The 18,689-nt window shown below is 38.5% G+C and overlaps 1 protein-coding gene across 1 annotated transcript in view; it reads right to left on the minus strand.

The window, feature by feature from the left end:
- Window positions 1-3,665: 3,665 nt before the first annotated feature.
- LOC124378335 (complement C3-like) overlaps window positions 3,666-18,689 on the minus strand; it is a 68,397-nt gene continuing 53,373 nt past the window's right edge. The window contains 26 exon segments of the mRNA XM_046837931.1: window positions 3,666-3,992; window positions 4,094-4,229; window positions 4,537-4,620; window positions 4,744-4,800; window positions 4,803-4,823; window positions 5,562-5,657; window positions 6,777-6,882; window positions 6,967-7,047; window positions 7,153-7,243; window positions 8,049-8,097; window positions 8,202-8,292; window positions 8,852-8,911; window positions 9,238-9,390; window positions 9,593-9,756; window positions 9,834-9,984; window positions 10,076-10,171; window positions 10,255-10,414; window positions 10,511-10,586; window positions 11,685-11,888; window positions 15,112-15,198; window positions 15,352-15,415; window positions 15,644-15,850; window positions 16,099-16,238; window positions 16,371-16,462; window positions 16,556-16,664; window positions 18,405-18,476. Of these exon segments, the coding sequence (XP_046693887.1) occupies window positions 3,848-3,992; window positions 4,094-4,229; window positions 4,537-4,620; window positions 4,744-4,800; window positions 4,803-4,823; window positions 5,562-5,657; window positions 6,777-6,882; window positions 6,967-7,047; window positions 7,153-7,243; window positions 8,049-8,097; window positions 8,202-8,292; window positions 8,852-8,911; window positions 9,238-9,390; window positions 9,593-9,756; window positions 9,834-9,984; window positions 10,076-10,171; window positions 10,255-10,414; window positions 10,511-10,586; window positions 11,685-11,888; window positions 15,112-15,198; window positions 15,352-15,415; window positions 15,644-15,850; window positions 16,099-16,238; window positions 16,371-16,462; window positions 16,556-16,664; window positions 18,405-18,476 (2,792 nt within the window). The 3' untranslated portion in view covers window positions 3,666-3,847.

The raw sequence follows: 18,689 nt of genomic DNA on the forward strand, positions 1-18,689 counted from the left end.
AGTTAGACCCAAAAATCTCAAATTTGTTCTAAAGACTGAAGAACAGTTTTCCACTGATCTTATCCATTGTGTTTTTGTTTAAAGCAATTCACTTCTGCTTGGTATTCTTCTGAAGTAATGGTTCTTTGCTGCAATTTAACGATGAAGGCCTGACTCAAATGGTGAACGGTAGATCTTGGAATATGTTGGCCTCTTGAGCTCCAGGAAACATTTACTGTATGTGGGCTCCAATGTGAGGTGCTACAAACTGTCAGTTTCTCAGGCTGATAATTCTAATAAACTTATCCTATGCAGCAGAGGTAGCTCTGGTCTTTTTTTTTAGACAATCTTCACAAGAGGCTGTATCATCAGAGCATTTGATGGTTTTACATAATTCCTTGCTATAATATGGATTTGTCATAAGGATCTGTTGACTCTGTACTCACCCTTTCCTCCGACCGTGAAAACTAATAACACATTATAACACGTTATGTCTATGACACATTAAGAAGGCAAGAAATAGCACAAATAACCTCCTGAAAATTCACATCTGTGAACCATTGCAGGTGAGGACCTTGTGAATCTGATGACAGAATGCTATGTTTGCTAAGCTAGCATTAAATGGAGCTTAATTGTTTAGCACATTTCTGTTAACTTCATAATTCCACATGTTCTTCCATAGTTTGGATGATTTACTAATAATGTTCTATGTTGAAAATAATTACGAGAAAGAAAAAACACTGAAGGAGTGAGTGAGTCCAAACTCAAATAATGAATAATGTACTAGATTTGTGTTTTCTTTGAAAGAGCTATGAAATGAACAGCTGTAAAACGAATAAAGAAAACTGGAAGGGAAATCTGGAGTCATGATCTTGAATCACGTGTCACATTTCCACATATGGCTCAACCGTTTGCTTAAGTATCTGATATATGAAGTAGGATTCTGGAGTGTGTGCAAGTGTGTGCAAGTGTGTGTGTGTGTGTGTGTGTGTGTGTGTGTGTGTGTGTGTGTGTGTGTGTGTGTCTGTGCGTCTTCCCCACAGAGCTATCTGAGCATCTCTGCATCTTCTCAGCATGAATTCTACACTGTTCTCACACAAATCTAAGTTTTAATGGAAAATCTCACTGCAGAAGAGACTCAACAAATCCCTCCCTACTTCTGACTGTGTGTGTGTGTGTGTGTGTGTGTGTGTGTGTGTGTGTGTCTTTATTCCAAAGATTTACTTATTTCTCTCTCTGTTCCAGGGTGAGTAAATGGCTATAATTATGTTAATAGAAGTGTGATGTGTGATATCTATCAGGCGGAGAAGATGGCAGGTGATTATCCCTTCTTCATCTTAGAGATCTGGAGAAGATATTATGGATAAGCAGATATTATATAAAGGAAACTATATAATCACACTTTTTGCCAGAATATTAGGTACAGTGAGTGACCTGCTTCACCTTTTGCATTAAAAAAAGTTTTTTAGTAATTTAGTAAAGTTTTATTTTTATTATTATTGCATATTTAGTCTTTTTTGAATAATTCTTCAGTATATAGTGTCTTTATATCCTCCTTAATTTGTCAATTGTTTTTTTTCATTTGAACATATTAGTGTTTTATTTTTGGGAGTTTATTTCAGCAAAATCTGTCATTAATAAAAATTTTCACAGCATTTGGTAGAAACTCTCATCCGGAGTGACTTACTTACTTATAATAATCTTATACATACTGAATATTAAACAGAATAAGTCGAGGGTTAAAGGCTTTGCTCCAGAGCAGAGCAGTAGCGGCTTATTGGAGATGACCTTAGACCAGAAGTCCAACATTTTAAATCTCCAAAATACTAATGTAGACTTATTTATCATGCAAATAAAAAAAAATATATAATATATATATATATATATATATATATATATATATATATATATATATATATATATATATATATATATATATATATATATATATATATATATATATATATATATATATATATATATGAGAAAAATGCAGATAAATTAAATGTACTCAAAAAGACACCTACATTTATTAAGCCATCAAACCTAATTTAGACAATGTCTAAAAAAATGTATAAGTAAACAATACATATTGATGTGTATTAAATATATAATTAATGGTTATTTATTTTATAGATAGATAGATAGATAGATAGATAGATAGATAGATAGATAGATAGATAGATAGATAGATAGATAGATAGATAGATAGATAGATAGAGCTGCTCTCAGTGTGGGTAAACACTGCCCTCAGCTGTCCTTTCTTGGTGTAGCACTTATTTTATAAAACATTATTTACATACAAGGGGCATTTAAGTCGAGTTTATAAAATAAAAGAACAAATTGCAAGTGGAAACTGCATTTCGTTTTCGACTTACTCCCCTGCTACATGGATACACTTATCCTTAACGCCTGGAAAGAATCGGCACGGAAAGTTTCGTCAGTACATCTAAAACATCCCAGGGCATCCTGCTTCACTTCTTCATGAGGGAACCACCACAACCGGGATCCTCACTGATCGACATATGACCATCTTTAAAACGTTTGCACCATACAAATGTCTTGGAGTCTTCTGTAGATATCCACCTTCATCTATAAATTTCAACAGCACAAATGTACACATTACTGTATGGGGGATGTTGATGTTGTAAGAGACCAGACAGGATTCACACATTTACTGTACTGTACTGGTGTGTTTATTTCCTATTTTAGGTGAACTAGTTGAGCAGTGGTTGATCTGATGCCATACACTTCGCTTTATTAGTAACATTTTAGATTCTTCTGAACAATTTATCAGTTCAAGACACATTTACAAAAAAACTAATTGAAATGAAATTTAGCTTCCCAGTGGTTTTACCATTTCGCATTCATTGACATGCAATGAACCAATGCCGAGATGTTTTGGGGGTTAAAACTATTCAGGGTGGAAGCAGTATGCAGTAAAACCCTGTTGTACGAGCAACCTATAGTACGAGCAAACAGAGATACGAGCGACTTCGCTCGAAAAATTTTACCCTGTTTCACGAGCAAATTCCGAAGGCACGAGCAAACCCACGCTGCCGGTTCCCCGTATTCGGCAGAGGGTTGCATCAGTCACTTAGTTGATGACGTATCATTCGGTCCCTCTTGTTGTTCAGAACTTTCAAAACGTAACTTTTTTAGTTTTATATTTTTATTTCACTAGTACGCTTGAAAAATGTCTCCCAAGAAAATCAGTGATGGTGCTGTGAAAACGAAAGTGAATAGAATTACCATGGAAACCGAGGAGGTTACGAGTGTGGTGCGCGTCTCACACTCGCAATCAACCACTACTACATGAGTGTTAAATTATGTTTACATTATGGTAATTTGCGGTGTATTTGTTTGTTAAAATAGGCTAAAAATACTTTTTAAGTGCAGCAATAGGCGATCGAATGAGGTTTCGGAACGGATTAAATCACTTTTACATTCATTCTTATGGGGAAAATCAGTTCGAATGTATGGGTGAATGGACCTACGAGCAATTTTCAAGAATGAATTATGCTCATACAACGGGGTTTTACTGTATATATATTTTGATCAACATGAACATAAACAAGTCATGATGCAGGAAACAGCAGACACTTGTACACAATTAATGAACTAACACCAAAGCATTTGCAATTTGTTCAAAGCAACAATAAACTGCTTTCATAATGTACCTCATGTATTTTTTTAGAATTTTATTTCTGATCTGAGAAACGTTCCAAAGCAGCTGACAATAGAATAATACTGCAACTGAGAAAACTGCAATACTCCTTCAATCACTCATCTATACATCTATTCATTATTCTATCAATCCATTCATCCATCTATACAATACCTAAATCCCCAAATCATTTATTTTCATTCATGTTTTAACACATCCAATGATTAAAAGAGCATTAACTAGTGCAGTGATGCCCTGGTGAGTCTCTTTGTATTCATCAGTTTGCCCTTCAACACTCGTGGGCCAGTATTCAATCCACGTCTTCTCTCCCAGGATATACAGCAGCCTGACCACAACAACACAAATGAATTAAAATTCCCAAGCACATATCACTTTATTATCATCAGCATCTGAAAACCACACAGAGATTCGTAATAATGAACCTACCTGCTGTCTTCCTTCAGTAGGTTAGAACGTTGGCCCATGAGGAGGTAGCTCTTGCCTTTCACGAAATTAAAAGCACTTCTGCAATCAGCATGACCCATAAAGGTCCTCTGGTTTCCAGGTTCAACCCGGTCGATCCCTGTAGAAACAAACCCCCAAAAATGAGACAGTTCATTCACACAGTATAAAAAAAGTCAGAATTATTGAGTTGATTTATTAATTCTTTATTTAATTCGACATAAGGTTCATTCATTAACTTGCAAGACTTTAATAAGTTTTTTACAAACATGAGTTTTTCTTTTCTCTTTTCTATAATATTTGTCTTTAAGTTTTGTTTAGGATATTTGAATTTAATAAATATCATGAAGCCAGTATCTCAAATCTGTTCAAATCATGGCAGCCTACTGATCTATTCTACTATCATACAGAAGAACAGTAAGACCTACCTTCTCTCAGGATCTGTTCAATCTCCATTATATAGAAATCTGTGTTTGGGTTCAGATTCATTTCCACTACTTTGACTTTGTAAACTGCAAATAAAATTATAATTACTATCATTATAACAGTATTGTTTTATTCTTATACATGACAGTGTGGCATGAATACAGTGAGGGAGGACTGAGACAATATGTGCAATTATATCAGCATTTTACCATAACTGAAGTCAGAGTCACAGGCCTTCAGCTCTCGCTCGCTGTCTTTAATATACTGTTTTTCTGGATACTGCAGTTTTCTGTATCAGGGAATATAACACAAATAATAAAAAATATTTACTTACACTACCAATCAAAAGTTTGGAAACACTTAGTCTTTTATGGTACGCAATATTTGCGTTGAGAATGTTGATGAAGTGGGTCAGAAGGTCAGAAGGAGTTGCATTGTGTGTTTGTGGATTAGAGGAAGCGTATGACAGGGTGCTGAGAGAGGAGTTGTGGTATTGTATGAGGAAGTCACATGTGGCTGAGAAGTATGTGAGGGTGGTGCAGGACATGTATGAGAGCAGGGAAGTGTGCAGTGTGAAGAATGGAGGTGGAGTGTGTGGAGAAGAGTGACAGGAGTGATTTGTGATAGAAGAGTATCTGTGAGAGTGAAAGGGAAAGTTTATAGGACTGTGGTGAGACCTGAGATGTTGTATGGCTTAGAGACAGTGGCATTGAGTAAAAGACAGGAGGCAGAGCTGGAGTTAGCAGAGCTGAAGATGTTGAGGTTTTCGTTGAGAGTGACGACGATGGACAATATTAGCAATGAGTTTATTAGAGGGACAGCACATGTAAGAAGTTTTGGAGACAAGGTGAGGGAGGTGAGATTGAGATGGTTTGGACATGTGCAGAGGTGGGACATGGGGTATATCAGTAGGAGCTGCCAGGAAAGAGGAAAAGAGGAAGATCAAAGAGGAGGTTTATATATACAATTCCTCATTTTTATGTTTAGTTGTATATTAGTTTTTATATTTCTGTATGAATGCTTGTACCTTCAGCACACTCACACAGACCCCCCTGATTACTGCACAATTTGTGCAGGGCTCCTTCTTTCTTTGTTGGATGGTAGAACTTCACACAGCGTTCCCCTATGAATGACATAAGAAATCATGTGTACGTCATATCAAAATGATCAACGTATCACACAAAAGCATGTCCGAAGGGTTTTAAAAGTTTTAGTGTGGTTCAGGTCTCAGAGCATAGACTGGGCATGCGACTGTTTTTTGGGGTATGTAGGGGAATAACCGTGCCATAAATCCTAAATTCTTGTTGACGCTCTTGAGAAGAAAACAGATGCTACAAACTCTAAGCAAAAGATCTCAATATACAAGCAAAATCATTCCCTGCACTCAAGCTGCTTCTCAATTATCACGACCAACTGGTTTCACTGTAACCCAAAATGTCATTAGTTAACTAATTTTACCAGAGATCATTTTAGTTTGGTTGCGGGCTCCATCAAAACATATTTGTCAATAAAATATAATAGATTTGCAAAAATGTAGTGCAAGATTATTATTAGGAAGGGTAGTACCCAGTAGGAGCTGCTGCTGTAAGTCAAAATGGCAAACCCCTGAAGCCAAGTAGGACACCATCTATACCAAGCTCCACCCTGAGGTCTATCTGGTAAACTCAGCTGCTGAGCTAACAGAAGTAGCTGACATGGCAGCTACCCACTACATGCCCCAAACATGACGCCAATAAGAGATTGTTTTTGTGCTTGAAAACAAAAAACAAAAAAACAATTTCTCCCTCCAAAAACAGAGTCTAATGGACATTTGGCCCACAGGAGACAGACTGCTGAGAAGGGAACCTTGTTCTAGAAACTCAAGGAGGAGGACTTTTGGGGGTGTAATTTCCCTGATATGCCTCATTGTTCTAAGCTGTTTTTGATCTACCCAGTAATTAGTTTGTGTTTAAATATATCTGTGTTTACATTGCAGATTAAAAATGAACTGTGCCACATCATTTAATTTCATTTATGTAAATACAGGATCCTTTCAGTTTTGTAGTTTGTTTAATCGATATTTTTAGGGTCTCGACATATAAAAATATTTCCCAATATTCAGGTACTCCTCGAGTTACAATATTTTGACATACAATTTTTTTTTTTTATCTAACGATGACTATCAGTACAAAAAAACCCACGTGTAATTGCATATCACATTTTTTTTTTTATCTTGCTGCTCTGACGTGAACACACTCTTTACCTGGAGAGTTGTGCTCATACACACTGACAGCTGCGGGTTGAAGCATATCTACTTTGTTTATCTTGTGCACGCTGAAAGCAATTATTTCCGGAACAGTGTGTGATACCTGAGAAGAGAAAAAAAAATCTGCCTCAACAGCTAGACTGCATTTCCACACTTTAACCATGGTAATAAACCATATTAAGAATACCTTATCTAAATAAATAATGAGGGAGCCACGTTCAGAAAGTTCTGTGGTCATCTGGATGTATTTATCATTCCCACTGCTCAGCTGAGATGATCAGTATTGAACAGTAATCAGACATGGTCTTCTGTCAAATATAATTAAAGCTCATTGTACAGAACTGTTTGTAGGTATCTACTGGATTTTGCTTACGTCTGTCCGATCACTTTTATCCACCACAAACCCGGTCAGCAAGCCGATGTCCAAAATAGTCATAGTGGCATCTCTGTTCGGGTCTTTATAACTGAAAAGGTGTGGCAGAATTATTTTTATTATTATTTTTAAGTTAATAAAAAAACGGAATATGTAGTTCTGCGTTTCGGGCTTATTACAGTTTTATAAAAATTTCTGCCTTTTATTATTGTTGTCACGGCAGTGACCAAGCGTAGGAAGCGGGAGTACCTCAATGATGTCTTTATTTCAGTTCAGAACATAAACCCAATTCTGTGAGAAGTACCGACTGTAACGCGGATATGATCCAGAGTGCAGGTTTAATCCGTGTAGTGGGTTTAATCCCTAAATCGGGTATAAACGGTAAAGCGGGTATAATCCGTAAAGCGGGTATAAACCGTAAAGGGGGTATAAACCGTAAAGGGGGTATTAACCGTAAAGCAGGTATAACCCTAAAACATGGAGCAAGGAGCATGAACCAGCGGGGAATGCTGCCGGTCAGGAATCTGGGAGGTCACTATGGTAACTAGATCCGACAGCAGGTGAGGTCGGAACGGGAACTTATAAAGGGGCCAGGCAATGTGGAACAGGTGTCGGCGATTAGCGCCGGGAGCGGCTGAGAGAGAGTTTAGGAGGAGGCGGTTTATACTTTCAGTTTTGCTAAAGTTTGATTTGATGATTTTCATTTAGTTTTCATGTTTCAGTTACTATTAATCTTTTTTTTCAGTTTGGGTTTAGTTTATAGTTTCTAATATATATATATATATATATATATATATATATATATATATATATATATATATATATATATATAGAGAGAGAGAGAGAGAGAGAGAGAGAGAGAGAGAGACATGCTCTTTATTTTGGCGTGTACTTACAGGACTTCGATGGTGAGCTCGTAACTTTCTTCTGCATCTGTGTACGATACTAAGAGAGAAATATCAGAGCAGACAAATTATTGCTGGGATATTTTATAAAATATAAAGATAAAGTTGAACACTGGGATTTAAAAAAAACAAGGTAAATCTTACCCTTTGCATTTCTCTTCATTTCAACAGAAAGACTGTACTTTTTACATTCATTCTTCGTTTTCATGGATTTATCATAATACATTGTCATTACCTATAAACAAAAAATAATATATATATATAAATATATATATATATATATAAATATATATATATATATATATATATATATATACAGTGGAACCTCAGCGCTCACGGCCTCACGCTCGCGGCCTCGCATGCTCGCGACTTTCATTCTGACCGGCGACTCTCATTCAGATCGGCTCGTGAGCAACCACGAACTGCTCAAAACGCTAGTTTTAACATTTCTAATCAAGGTTTATCTCATTAAAATAGTCTAATAATTAAGTGTTATGGAGAAAGTTAGTGTTATTTACTCATTTAAATCGATTTAGTATAGTGTTCTTTGGGTTTTTACTGGGTTGGAAGGCGTATCAAAGGTCGCGAAAATTCGGAACCGAGGTTCCACTGTATATATATATATATAAATATATATATATATATATATATATATATATATATATATATATATATATATATATATATATATATATATATATATATTATTATTATTATTATTATTATTATTATTATTATTAATATTAGTAGTAGTATTAAAAGCAAAAGATTTTGTAGTATCCATGAGCACTCACTCTGAGAACTGCAGCACCGGTTCCTGTAGCAGTAACCTTAAACTTTTGCTTGAGCTGAACCTGTAAAAATCCAGGCACACAAATCTTCTTTTAGGTCTACATTTGACCTTGATAAAGGACAACAACAATCTTAAAGTCTACACAACCCTGTTAAACTCTAGTTAACCAAGCTTAATCATATCAGGAAAACAGTTTTGTGTTGATAAATTGTTAACGAAACATTAGTAGTAGCAAGCAAGCTGGAAAATATTAAAAAAAAAGTTATTCTTAAAAATTCTACTGTACAATTGTCTTTAATATCATTAATATTATTATTATTTATTAATCATTAATATCATTAAATCAAGGGCATAATTAACAGAAATTCTGAATGAATTCTGAATAACCTCGTATGAACGTGTAAGATGTGAATTTCTGTTGTTTAAATTCCATTTGATGGGACGATGTACTCCACTCACTTCCACCATCAAGTCTACCTTCTCTTGATGGCCTACTTGCTTATAGTACTCAGCCACTGCTTGGAACACCATGATGGTGGCCTAGTTGACAGGTAAAAGCAGAGAGGATTTTATACAACCTCAGATCAATTCAATTGATTGATTACACTGTTATTTTAATTCCACATCAACTGTGACATGAATGAAATGTTATTGATTCAGTCAAAACACAGAGTTTTGCAAAATCGGTATCAATTCTAAATAAACAACAGCATATTTATTAAAAAGTGGCTGGTCAACCAACCTGAGTGGTGCCATGACCTCCATAATGGATACTCTGCCTATTGAGCCATCTAACAACTTTTCCTGCTGCATCAAATTCCTTTGCTTTCACCAGAGCCAGCAAGGCATATGCTGTCGCTTCCACAGAGAAGAACTGTCCTCCAGGAACCTCCCAGTAAGAACCGCCTGTGCACAAGAAATAGAAAGAAATTAAAATGTGCTCTTTAACGGGTTGATTTCCTACGAATTCACAAGTTCCTGACCTTCAGAGGAAGCCTGCAGCAGGCGATCTTTGTTGAACTTGCCAGCATTTGCCAAGGCATAAGAAGTCATCGCAATTGCATATGGATTGGTCAAGGAGGGGAGCCTGCTTTCCAGATAATCTAGGGCCTTGTTGGAAGACTCTAAAAGATGCTAAATTAAAAGAGAAAGCAAAATATTATACAAAAGCCTACACATTTGATCATTTTGAGCTGTTACTGTATATAAGTGGAAAATTATTTACTCCAACTGATTCGGCACAGAGATGGTTTGATTCTTGCAGAGCAATCAAGACAAATGCTGTCAGAGATGCACTGGAATCCTTGCCTTGCACATCACCCTGCAATCACACAAGATTTCACAGAAACAGTGGATTTGTTTCTTGTACATTTTATACGGAAAACAAATTTCAGCCCAACTTACAACCATTTCTGAATGGACCACTGGAGCTTTTTCTATAAATGTGCCATCTGGCATCTGTACATTCAGAGTCAACCACTTGATGGCGCTGCAAATCACATTTTCTTCTATGTGTATAAGGTCACTGGCCATAGCAAAGACTTTGGCCACATATGCTGTCAACCTTTACCACAGAGAAAACAAGCAGTCAGGATATGACCTGCGATCAAATGTTGTTCAACATTCAGCCATTAAACAAAATTGTATCGCTCTCTTTTACCATGTGCTGCTAGGTCTGCTTAGCCATGCTGCATAAGAACCATCAGGTTTACGGTATGTAAGTTCTCGTGTGTATCCTAAGAGAGGGAGAGAAAGAAGGATTATTTTTGGAGTCTATTTTTTCAGTGCAGATAAAAAAGACTTTTGAGGACATAAATCCTGGTACAAGAATGAAGCCACATTGTGATTAACAGTAGCAGACTGTGCATTTTTTTCCATGGCCTTCACTACCTAATCCTTATCTGCATCACAGACAGGTATCTCATGCACTGAGAATGAATACCTTACTAAAGCAGAAAGTTGCTTTCACTGTAGCCACAGCTGCACTGCCCACATACATCATCTCTAGCAGAAGCATCAGTATAAATCTCATAAAACAACTCTGGCTTTTCTGTGCATTTTTTTCTTTTCTTTTTCTTGTGTTACGATTTTTCTGAGGATTTGAAATGAAAGCAAATTGTGTGTTTTTGTGCAAATTCTACAGGGAAGAAAAAAACCTCAAAAGTATAAATGGTTCTTGAAAAAGCTAAACAACTGTCTGAAGTAATTTGGCTGATCTTCATTCACAATGTCCAGCTTTTCAGTGAAGCTGTTATTAAACTTTATTCCGGCTTCTCCCATTAGGGGTCGCCACAGCGGATCATCCGTATTCATGATCCCCATGTTTGATTTGGCACATGTTTTACGCTGGATGCCCTTCCCAACGCAACCCTCCCCATTAACCTGGGCTTGGGACCAGCACTAAGAGTGCACTGGCTTGTGCAACCCTAATGGCCGGGGTTGGTTCCCTGAAACTGTTATTGATTATGTAAAAAAACAAACAAACAAAAAAAAAACGCTGACTCTGCACATATCGCACTGTACACATATTCCTCCCTCACCATATTCATGCCATGCTTTTGTATATAAGAAATTGAACCTCCATTCTATATGAATAGCAAATGAGCAGCATTAAAATCAGAGGGAAAAAACATTGAGAAATGTTTTTGTGGGGGTGTGTTATTAGTGTTGCATTATTATATAATGCTAGAATCTATACTTTACTTCACTGGCTCTCTCGTGAATATGACAGATCAGAGCAAAATAGCCTATAACTGTCATAAAATAATTTAAGACTTGTGTCCTGACTAAACCATTGAAATTTGCTTTATAGTTTTTGAAGAGAGTTTTCTCACCTGTTGTGATGTGTTGGATAGCCTCATTACGCCGACCCAAGCCAACTCCTTCCCACTGCTCGGTGGTATCTAAGTAGTGTGTGGCAATAAGGGGCAGAGTCATATAGATCATGTTTTGTTCTCCAGAGCCAGTGGGCTGTACAATCAGGTGCCCCATGAAGTCTCCACTGATAGCCTGCTTGATCGCCTGACTAACCTTCTGACCTAGGGATAAATATATGAATAGTAAGATGTTTATTAGGATGAACAAGCAGGTAACCCTTATTTAGTTTTAGCCCTCTATTCTAACCAGCACATGGAGCCAACCAGTATGAATATATTCTCTGTCTTCATCTGGCCCTGATAAATCCCGCCTAGAAAGACCTTTACATAAGAATGCTGATTACAGACTTTTACATTTTGTTTTAAAGAGTTTATTCAAGTTGTCTGAAATATCAACCAAACCTCCAGTACTACTGTCCTAAACACCAATTCACAACAAGTCGTTAGAGGTCAGCAGCATCTCCATTTTCTAGAATGACTGAAAACAATAAGAGCCTTTTCCTGTAGTAACCTTCTTTAGTTAGCCGAATAAAATCTTTAAAATGCTGCTCAATTCCATATCCAGGTTGTCTGAAAACATTGTACATTCGGAGTCGGTACATAAGGCGGTCCAGCTAGCTGAAGACCACTTGCCGATATCAGCTCAGCGTCTGACTGACAAGGGAAGAGAGGTGGGCTCTGCCCACACTTCTCTCTGGGAATTTCTTCTCTATGAATTCCCACTGGAGGAGACAGAAGATGAAACACTCTGGCATGAATTCAACAAAGTGAGAGTAAGCGATGGTCAGCGAATCCAGCCAGACATTATGCTTTTCTACCCATACTTTGCAGATATTAAAGATAAGCTATGGCCAGACACCTTGGACATAAGAAAACCTTGGACCGCCTAGTGGCCCAGTTTTATTGGCCAAGCATTCACGGCAATGTATGTAGATGCTGTGAGGCATGCGACAAATGTCAACTGGTGAACCCTGTCTCGTTTGAGAGAATTGGAATGGACCATGTCAGGCCATTAGAGTAGACTGCACAAGGGCATCAATTTGTGTTAGTTTTGGTGGACTACGCAATGCGATACCTGGAAGCATCACCTCTCTGCATCATTTCAGCATATAAAGTTGTGAAGGCACTCTTCTGTGCTATCTCCCGTGTCAGAGTCCTTAAAGAGATCCTTGAACCCCTATTATTTGCAGTTTAAAAGGACCCGCAAGCCTCCAAGGGGTTTTCCCGTTTTGAATTATTATAAGTCCTGCGCAGCTACGGGACTTTTTACTGTGAGATCACGTCCTCATATTGCTACCCACGTCAAGCTCTAAACTACTCATGAGTGGCAAGGACCCTTTGAGGTTACACGGCGAGTTGGAGATGTCGACTATGACTATGTTAGATGCATAGATAGAGGCAATGTACTCCAGGTGTACCACCTCAACATTGTGAATCCATGGAGGGAGGCAGTGCCTGTGTTTCAAGCGATGGTGGTTCCCGAGAGGGAGGAGCTGGGTCCGGAGTTAAGGCCAAATCAGCATCAGAAATCACCCTGACCCCCTTTGGAGACCGCCTCTTGCCGTCAAGCTTAGGTGGGGAGGTTGCAAAAAGAGTTTGCGGATGTGTTTTTCCCCTACCTGGATGAACAAACCACATAAAGCACCATATTGAGATGCCTCCATTTATAGTTGTGCGCAGTCGGCCATACCGACTACCTGAACACAAAGAAAAATGTGGTTCGAGATGAACTCAAGGTTATGCTTGACATGGGGGTAATCGAGGAGTCTCGTCCAAGAGTGATGGGTTGGCCAGTTATGTGTTTACTTCCAGAAAAGTCAACACTCTGTCAAAATTTGACACATATCCAATGCCTTGCATCAATGAGTTGCTTGATCATCTAGGTGCATCACGTTTTTATTCAATATTGGATTTAACAAAGAGATATTTGCAGATCCCCTTGGCTCCAATATCTCATTAAAAACTGCTTTTTCCACTCCGTTTGATTTATACCAATACATCACACTTCTGTTTGGCTTGCTCGGGGCCCTAGCAACGTTTCAATGCCTCATAGATTGAATTCTCTGACCCCATAATGGATATGTTGCTTTCTGCTTGGATGATATAATCATCTATAGTAATGACTGGCAGCGGCATTCGCAACAATTCAGAGTGGTCCAGGGAACCTTGAGGTGGGTAGGACTCAAAACAAACCCAGAGAAGTGTGCAATTGGGTGGGTGGAAGTACGGTATCTGGGTTTTCACTTGGGTCATGGGAAGGTGCATAAACAAATTGATAAGATGGCCATGATTGCAGGCTACATGTGACCCAAGACCAAAAAGGAGGTAAGGAGGTGAGGCGGTTCCTGGGGCTCGCTGGCTATTATCGGAGGTGTGTCCTATTTTTTCTAACATCACCAACCCGCTGACTGACCTCAGTTAAAAGGGTCGTGTCAGCAGGATTTTTCTTGTTAGAAAGCTGCACTCTGTTGTGGGCTGCTTTTACATTTTCCTGACTTCTCTCTTCTCCGTTGTCTTGCAGAAAGATGCGGGTTAAATGGCTCCCCAGGTTAAGTCAGATGGTGGGGTTACGTGGCAGCAGGGGCATGGCTGAGCTCTGGATTGTTTATGGAGGGCCAGGCTAGTAGTAAGAAGCGGTAAGCATCACACACCTGTTGGGAATTTATCAGTGTTCTCTGTTGTATTGAGCAAGAAGTGACAGAAGGGCACCTTGAGAGATCGACAGAGAGGCTTGTGTGTGTGTGTGCGTGCAAGAACCTGATTCTGTCAAACTGCCACCCCGCTGTTCTTCCCCACCTGCTGAACCAATCGCTCTCCTACAGTGACTATGATTCATACGGCAACTTTTGCATATTTGTTGATGCCCTGAATTTTGCACTTGTTCAGCTGCAGCAGCATCATCAAGACCATAACAGATCAAATTATGCAACAACAAACCAATCTGTACTGTAATTTACTGTAAATAAATTATTGCTGCCTTTTCCCTGAGAGTTGTCATGGCTAAAAAATTAGATACATTTTGTGGATAGCACTTTGGATACCGGCATCTAACAAATGGCAAAAATGTAAATAATAATTGGCTGGATTTATTTTTGTGATTACCCTTAAAATCTATGAGTATGATTCTATGATTATTCATCAGTTGTTTTTTTTTTTTTAGGTTTGTTTAAACTCTTTATGCAGGCAAATACAAATAAAACTAGCTCAGACACTCATGTAACAACTTCTTAGATCTTTAATGTTGGTGCTGCAGAGTCTGGCTCATTACTGGAAGCTTAGAATGTTAGAATGTTAGAATGTTAGTTCTATTATCACACAAAAAAGAAAATAATAAAAATAAAAAACATATATTGGTCTATATTGATGTGTTTAATTTTCTTCTTACCGACCACAGTGATGTAAGTATGTGCATCGGTGTTTGGAACCTGCCCACTTGGAACCTCACTACTCAGCTGCACAACTTGAACTCCACCTTTTACCACAAGAAACAAACAAAAAACAAGGAAGAGAAATAGAGAGAAATGGAAACATGCAGGATAAAAAGTTTAGAATAAATGTTAATAAGTGAAGAAAGCAGACATGAGGTATTTGCTGTAAGTTATATAGTGTATATAGAAAATCTCACCAGGTGCTTGAGAGGGATTTAGTTCCATATTTGCTTCTAACTGTTCAGTTAACACGCCCTCGGGCTGAGCAAGAAAAACAAACAAACAAAGCAACAGTGTTAGACATGCTGAATCTAAGCATGGCATTCGACTGCACATTGTCTTGTGGCATTCAATGTATATGTTTCATCATATTGTATTACAAAATTCACACTTCTTTGTGTCTTCTCTGGCTACAAATTCTTTTATTTCTTGTCTGGATTATCTGGGTTGTCTGTAATGATCACTGATATAAACATGGTTGATACTCACCACCACCTTCAGGGTTCTCCTTACTCCATCATGATATGATGAACTTGCAGCCTGCACCTCTATATGGTGTTCCCCAATTTTCATAGGAATAATCACAAATGGGACAGATCTGCTGGAATTGGGGTCTACATTAACTATGGTACGGTATTTCTTCTTTTTGCTGGCTGTGCTGCAAATATGATCCGTCTCAAAGAATTCCACACGCACCTGTTGGGCACAAGAAGTCATACAGTACGTCCTCAGAACCTGTTCATGAAGGACCAGGCATGAAGCAGAAATAGACAGAGGAAATGATGCTAATCCATCAAAGGACACACAGGACATTTAGCATAGTCAGTCATTCTACCAGACATGTTGTGAGATACGAGGAAACTATAGAAACCACATGACATCACAGTGTTGTTGTTTTTTTTGTAGTGTACTACACATTTGTAAATGCAGATGAATAAAACTACCATCTGTCGCCTCTTGGAGAAGTTATACAGAATCGCTTTGATTTCAACTTGTTCATTGTGTACTGCTGAGTAAGGTAACTTAAGATCCACAAAGAATTCCTTTGCTACTGTTATTTCAAAGGGATCAGCCACACAGATACCTACAGAGATAGATAAATAAGAGCGTGTGAATGTTCAGTAATATGTGAGTTATTACATTTGATGAGTTCAGATTTTTAGACATCGTATCACATCAAGAGATTTTCAACGTGAGAAGAAGATGCAGCACTGACCGTGTGTCTTAGACAGACTGATGGCTAGAAGTTGCCATGTTGTAATAGAGTCTTCTGGAAAGAGTGTTTCCATGGTGATGCTTGTTGTGGTACTACAATAAAAAAGCCAAATAGCAGCATTAGATACGTGCTTCCATTAAGCTCCAGAATGCTACACTTAATAAATCTTGGATAGTTTCATTTACCATTGGTTTCCTGAGCAGGCTGGCAGGTTTATATACTCCCACAGCCAGCTCTCGGGGAACTGCGTCCGGGTGACAATTTCATCAGAGCTTATGAAATCATCATCATCATCTGGACAAATGTGGATTTGAAAATCATGCTTTAGAGAGATCAAAGTCGCAAACATTGGCTTATCAAGAAATAAAGCAAGTCAGATTCAATAGCTTAAAGTATTGTAATCATTTGCTTATTTGCTTTTATTTGTAAGTGTAGATCTGTTTCCCTTCACTTTAGAGTCAGCTTAAATAAACGTAAAAATAAACTAAACTATAATACAATAATAATAGTAAAATTATTATTATGCCAATTTGGGAACGCCCCTGCATTGTCCACGCTCTGAACCATATGTGAAATCTGGCCAATAGGCAAGACGTGAGGTCATCTGCAGGCGACATCACATAAAGCTACAAAATGGCTGTGCAGTGGCAGCGACATTAGCTTCTGCAAACAGAGAACGTAAGCGCCGCATGGATGCAGGGAGTGTGGCATAAAGACGCAGCATCTCAATCCCTCTGGGAACTAGGGTTACATACGTAACCTAGAGACGTTCCCATTTGGGAACTTCGAGCTGCGAAGTTGGGAACAAGTGTCCAAACCCTGCCAAATATGTGAGGGCCTCGGCACCTGCACACAGGACAGAGGAGCCTGAAGTGGCTCTTAGGTCGAGGCCATAAAACCCAACAAAGTTCAGCTGGGTGGACCAGCCCGCAGCAAACCAAATGTCCTGAAGTGATGCGATGGAGGACACATAAACCTTCAGGGTTAAAGGGGTTAACCCTGAGGCAAACTGTTCCTGTAAGAACTCCAGAACTAAACCAATCGGCAGTTAACGGGGTCTAAGTCATGGTGCTCACACCATGATGTGTACAGGCGTATGACCTCCTTGTGGAGGGAGCACTGGAATAGAGTAGGGTCTCTACTACCTCGGTAGAGAGTGGCTGGGTGTGAGAGAGAGAGAGAGAGAGAGAGAGAACCAGAGGGGACAGTGCAAAGTCTTCTGGGTCGCAAACAGATCCACCTGGGCTCTCTAGAACCTCTGCCATACCTGCTCCACTACCTCGAGGTGGAGTCCCTATTCCCAGGCCTCGGCCATTGTCTCGACAGTGCGTCTGCTCTGACATCTCCCCGGGGAATGGGAGCGTTTGGCCAGCAGCCAGGAGCGCATAGCCACACGACTAAAATGCTAATAGCCGATACCCTCAAGAGCCGAATAAGCATGCTCCTAGGCTAAGCAAACAACACATTGGCTGCGTGTATCCCCGAAATGAAGCGGGGCAAGCAGGAACACACAGACAGAATTCTGCCTGCATGTAAGCTCATGACTGCACAGATAACACACACAAAGCGCTTACCTGAATGAGCAGAAGCTAATGTTTTGTAACCATTTTGTAACTTCCTGGTTTACGTGACTTCGCCTGCCGATAATGTCACGTCTTGCCTATTGGGCAGATTTCATATGTGGTTCAGATCGTGGACAACACAGGGCCGTTCCCAAAGCGTTTCGACACAGTTTGAAGTTCCCAAATGTGGAACTAAACCTTGTGTAAATTAAAGTTTTCATATGGAACTCCTTTCTCTCTGGGTGTGATTCTGAGCAGAGGAATTGTAAATGTAACAAGCCATATATAAAGTAAGTCAGTAAAATCTAAATGTTATTTTGATCCACTCAGTCAGATTTACTCTGCAAATATCAGTGACAGTTTTAGCTTGTTTAACTAAGTGAAAATTGCAAAATATATATATATTTTTTTCATAAAAATTCCTACAATCACATACAATATAGTAGTAAATAAAAGTAGGTCTTCTTTTTACCCAATGTTTGGGTGATTTCTGCTAGAGTCTTTGCTCTCCGTTTTCTCTTTGGTGGCGTGGGACACTGATTATCTATTAAAAAGAATAAAAAATATAGTATCATAGGTTGTTTTTATTTATCATACATATTTTAGAAGAGTTTTACTAGGTGTGCATATACAGTGGGGGAAATAATTATTTTATGCTCTGCTGATTTTTTTTAATTAACCCCTTACAAAAGAAATGAACAGTCTAGAATTTTTATGCTAGATTTATTTTAACAGAGAGACAAAATATAAAAAGAAT

The sequence above is a fragment of the Silurus meridionalis genome, chromosome 24 (genome assembly GCF_014805685.1).
Source record: "Silurus meridionalis isolate SWU-2019-XX chromosome 24, ASM1480568v1, whole genome shotgun sequence".
In the NCBI taxonomy this organism is placed as follows: Eukaryota; Metazoa; Chordata; class Actinopteri; order Siluriformes; family Siluridae; genus Silurus; species Silurus meridionalis.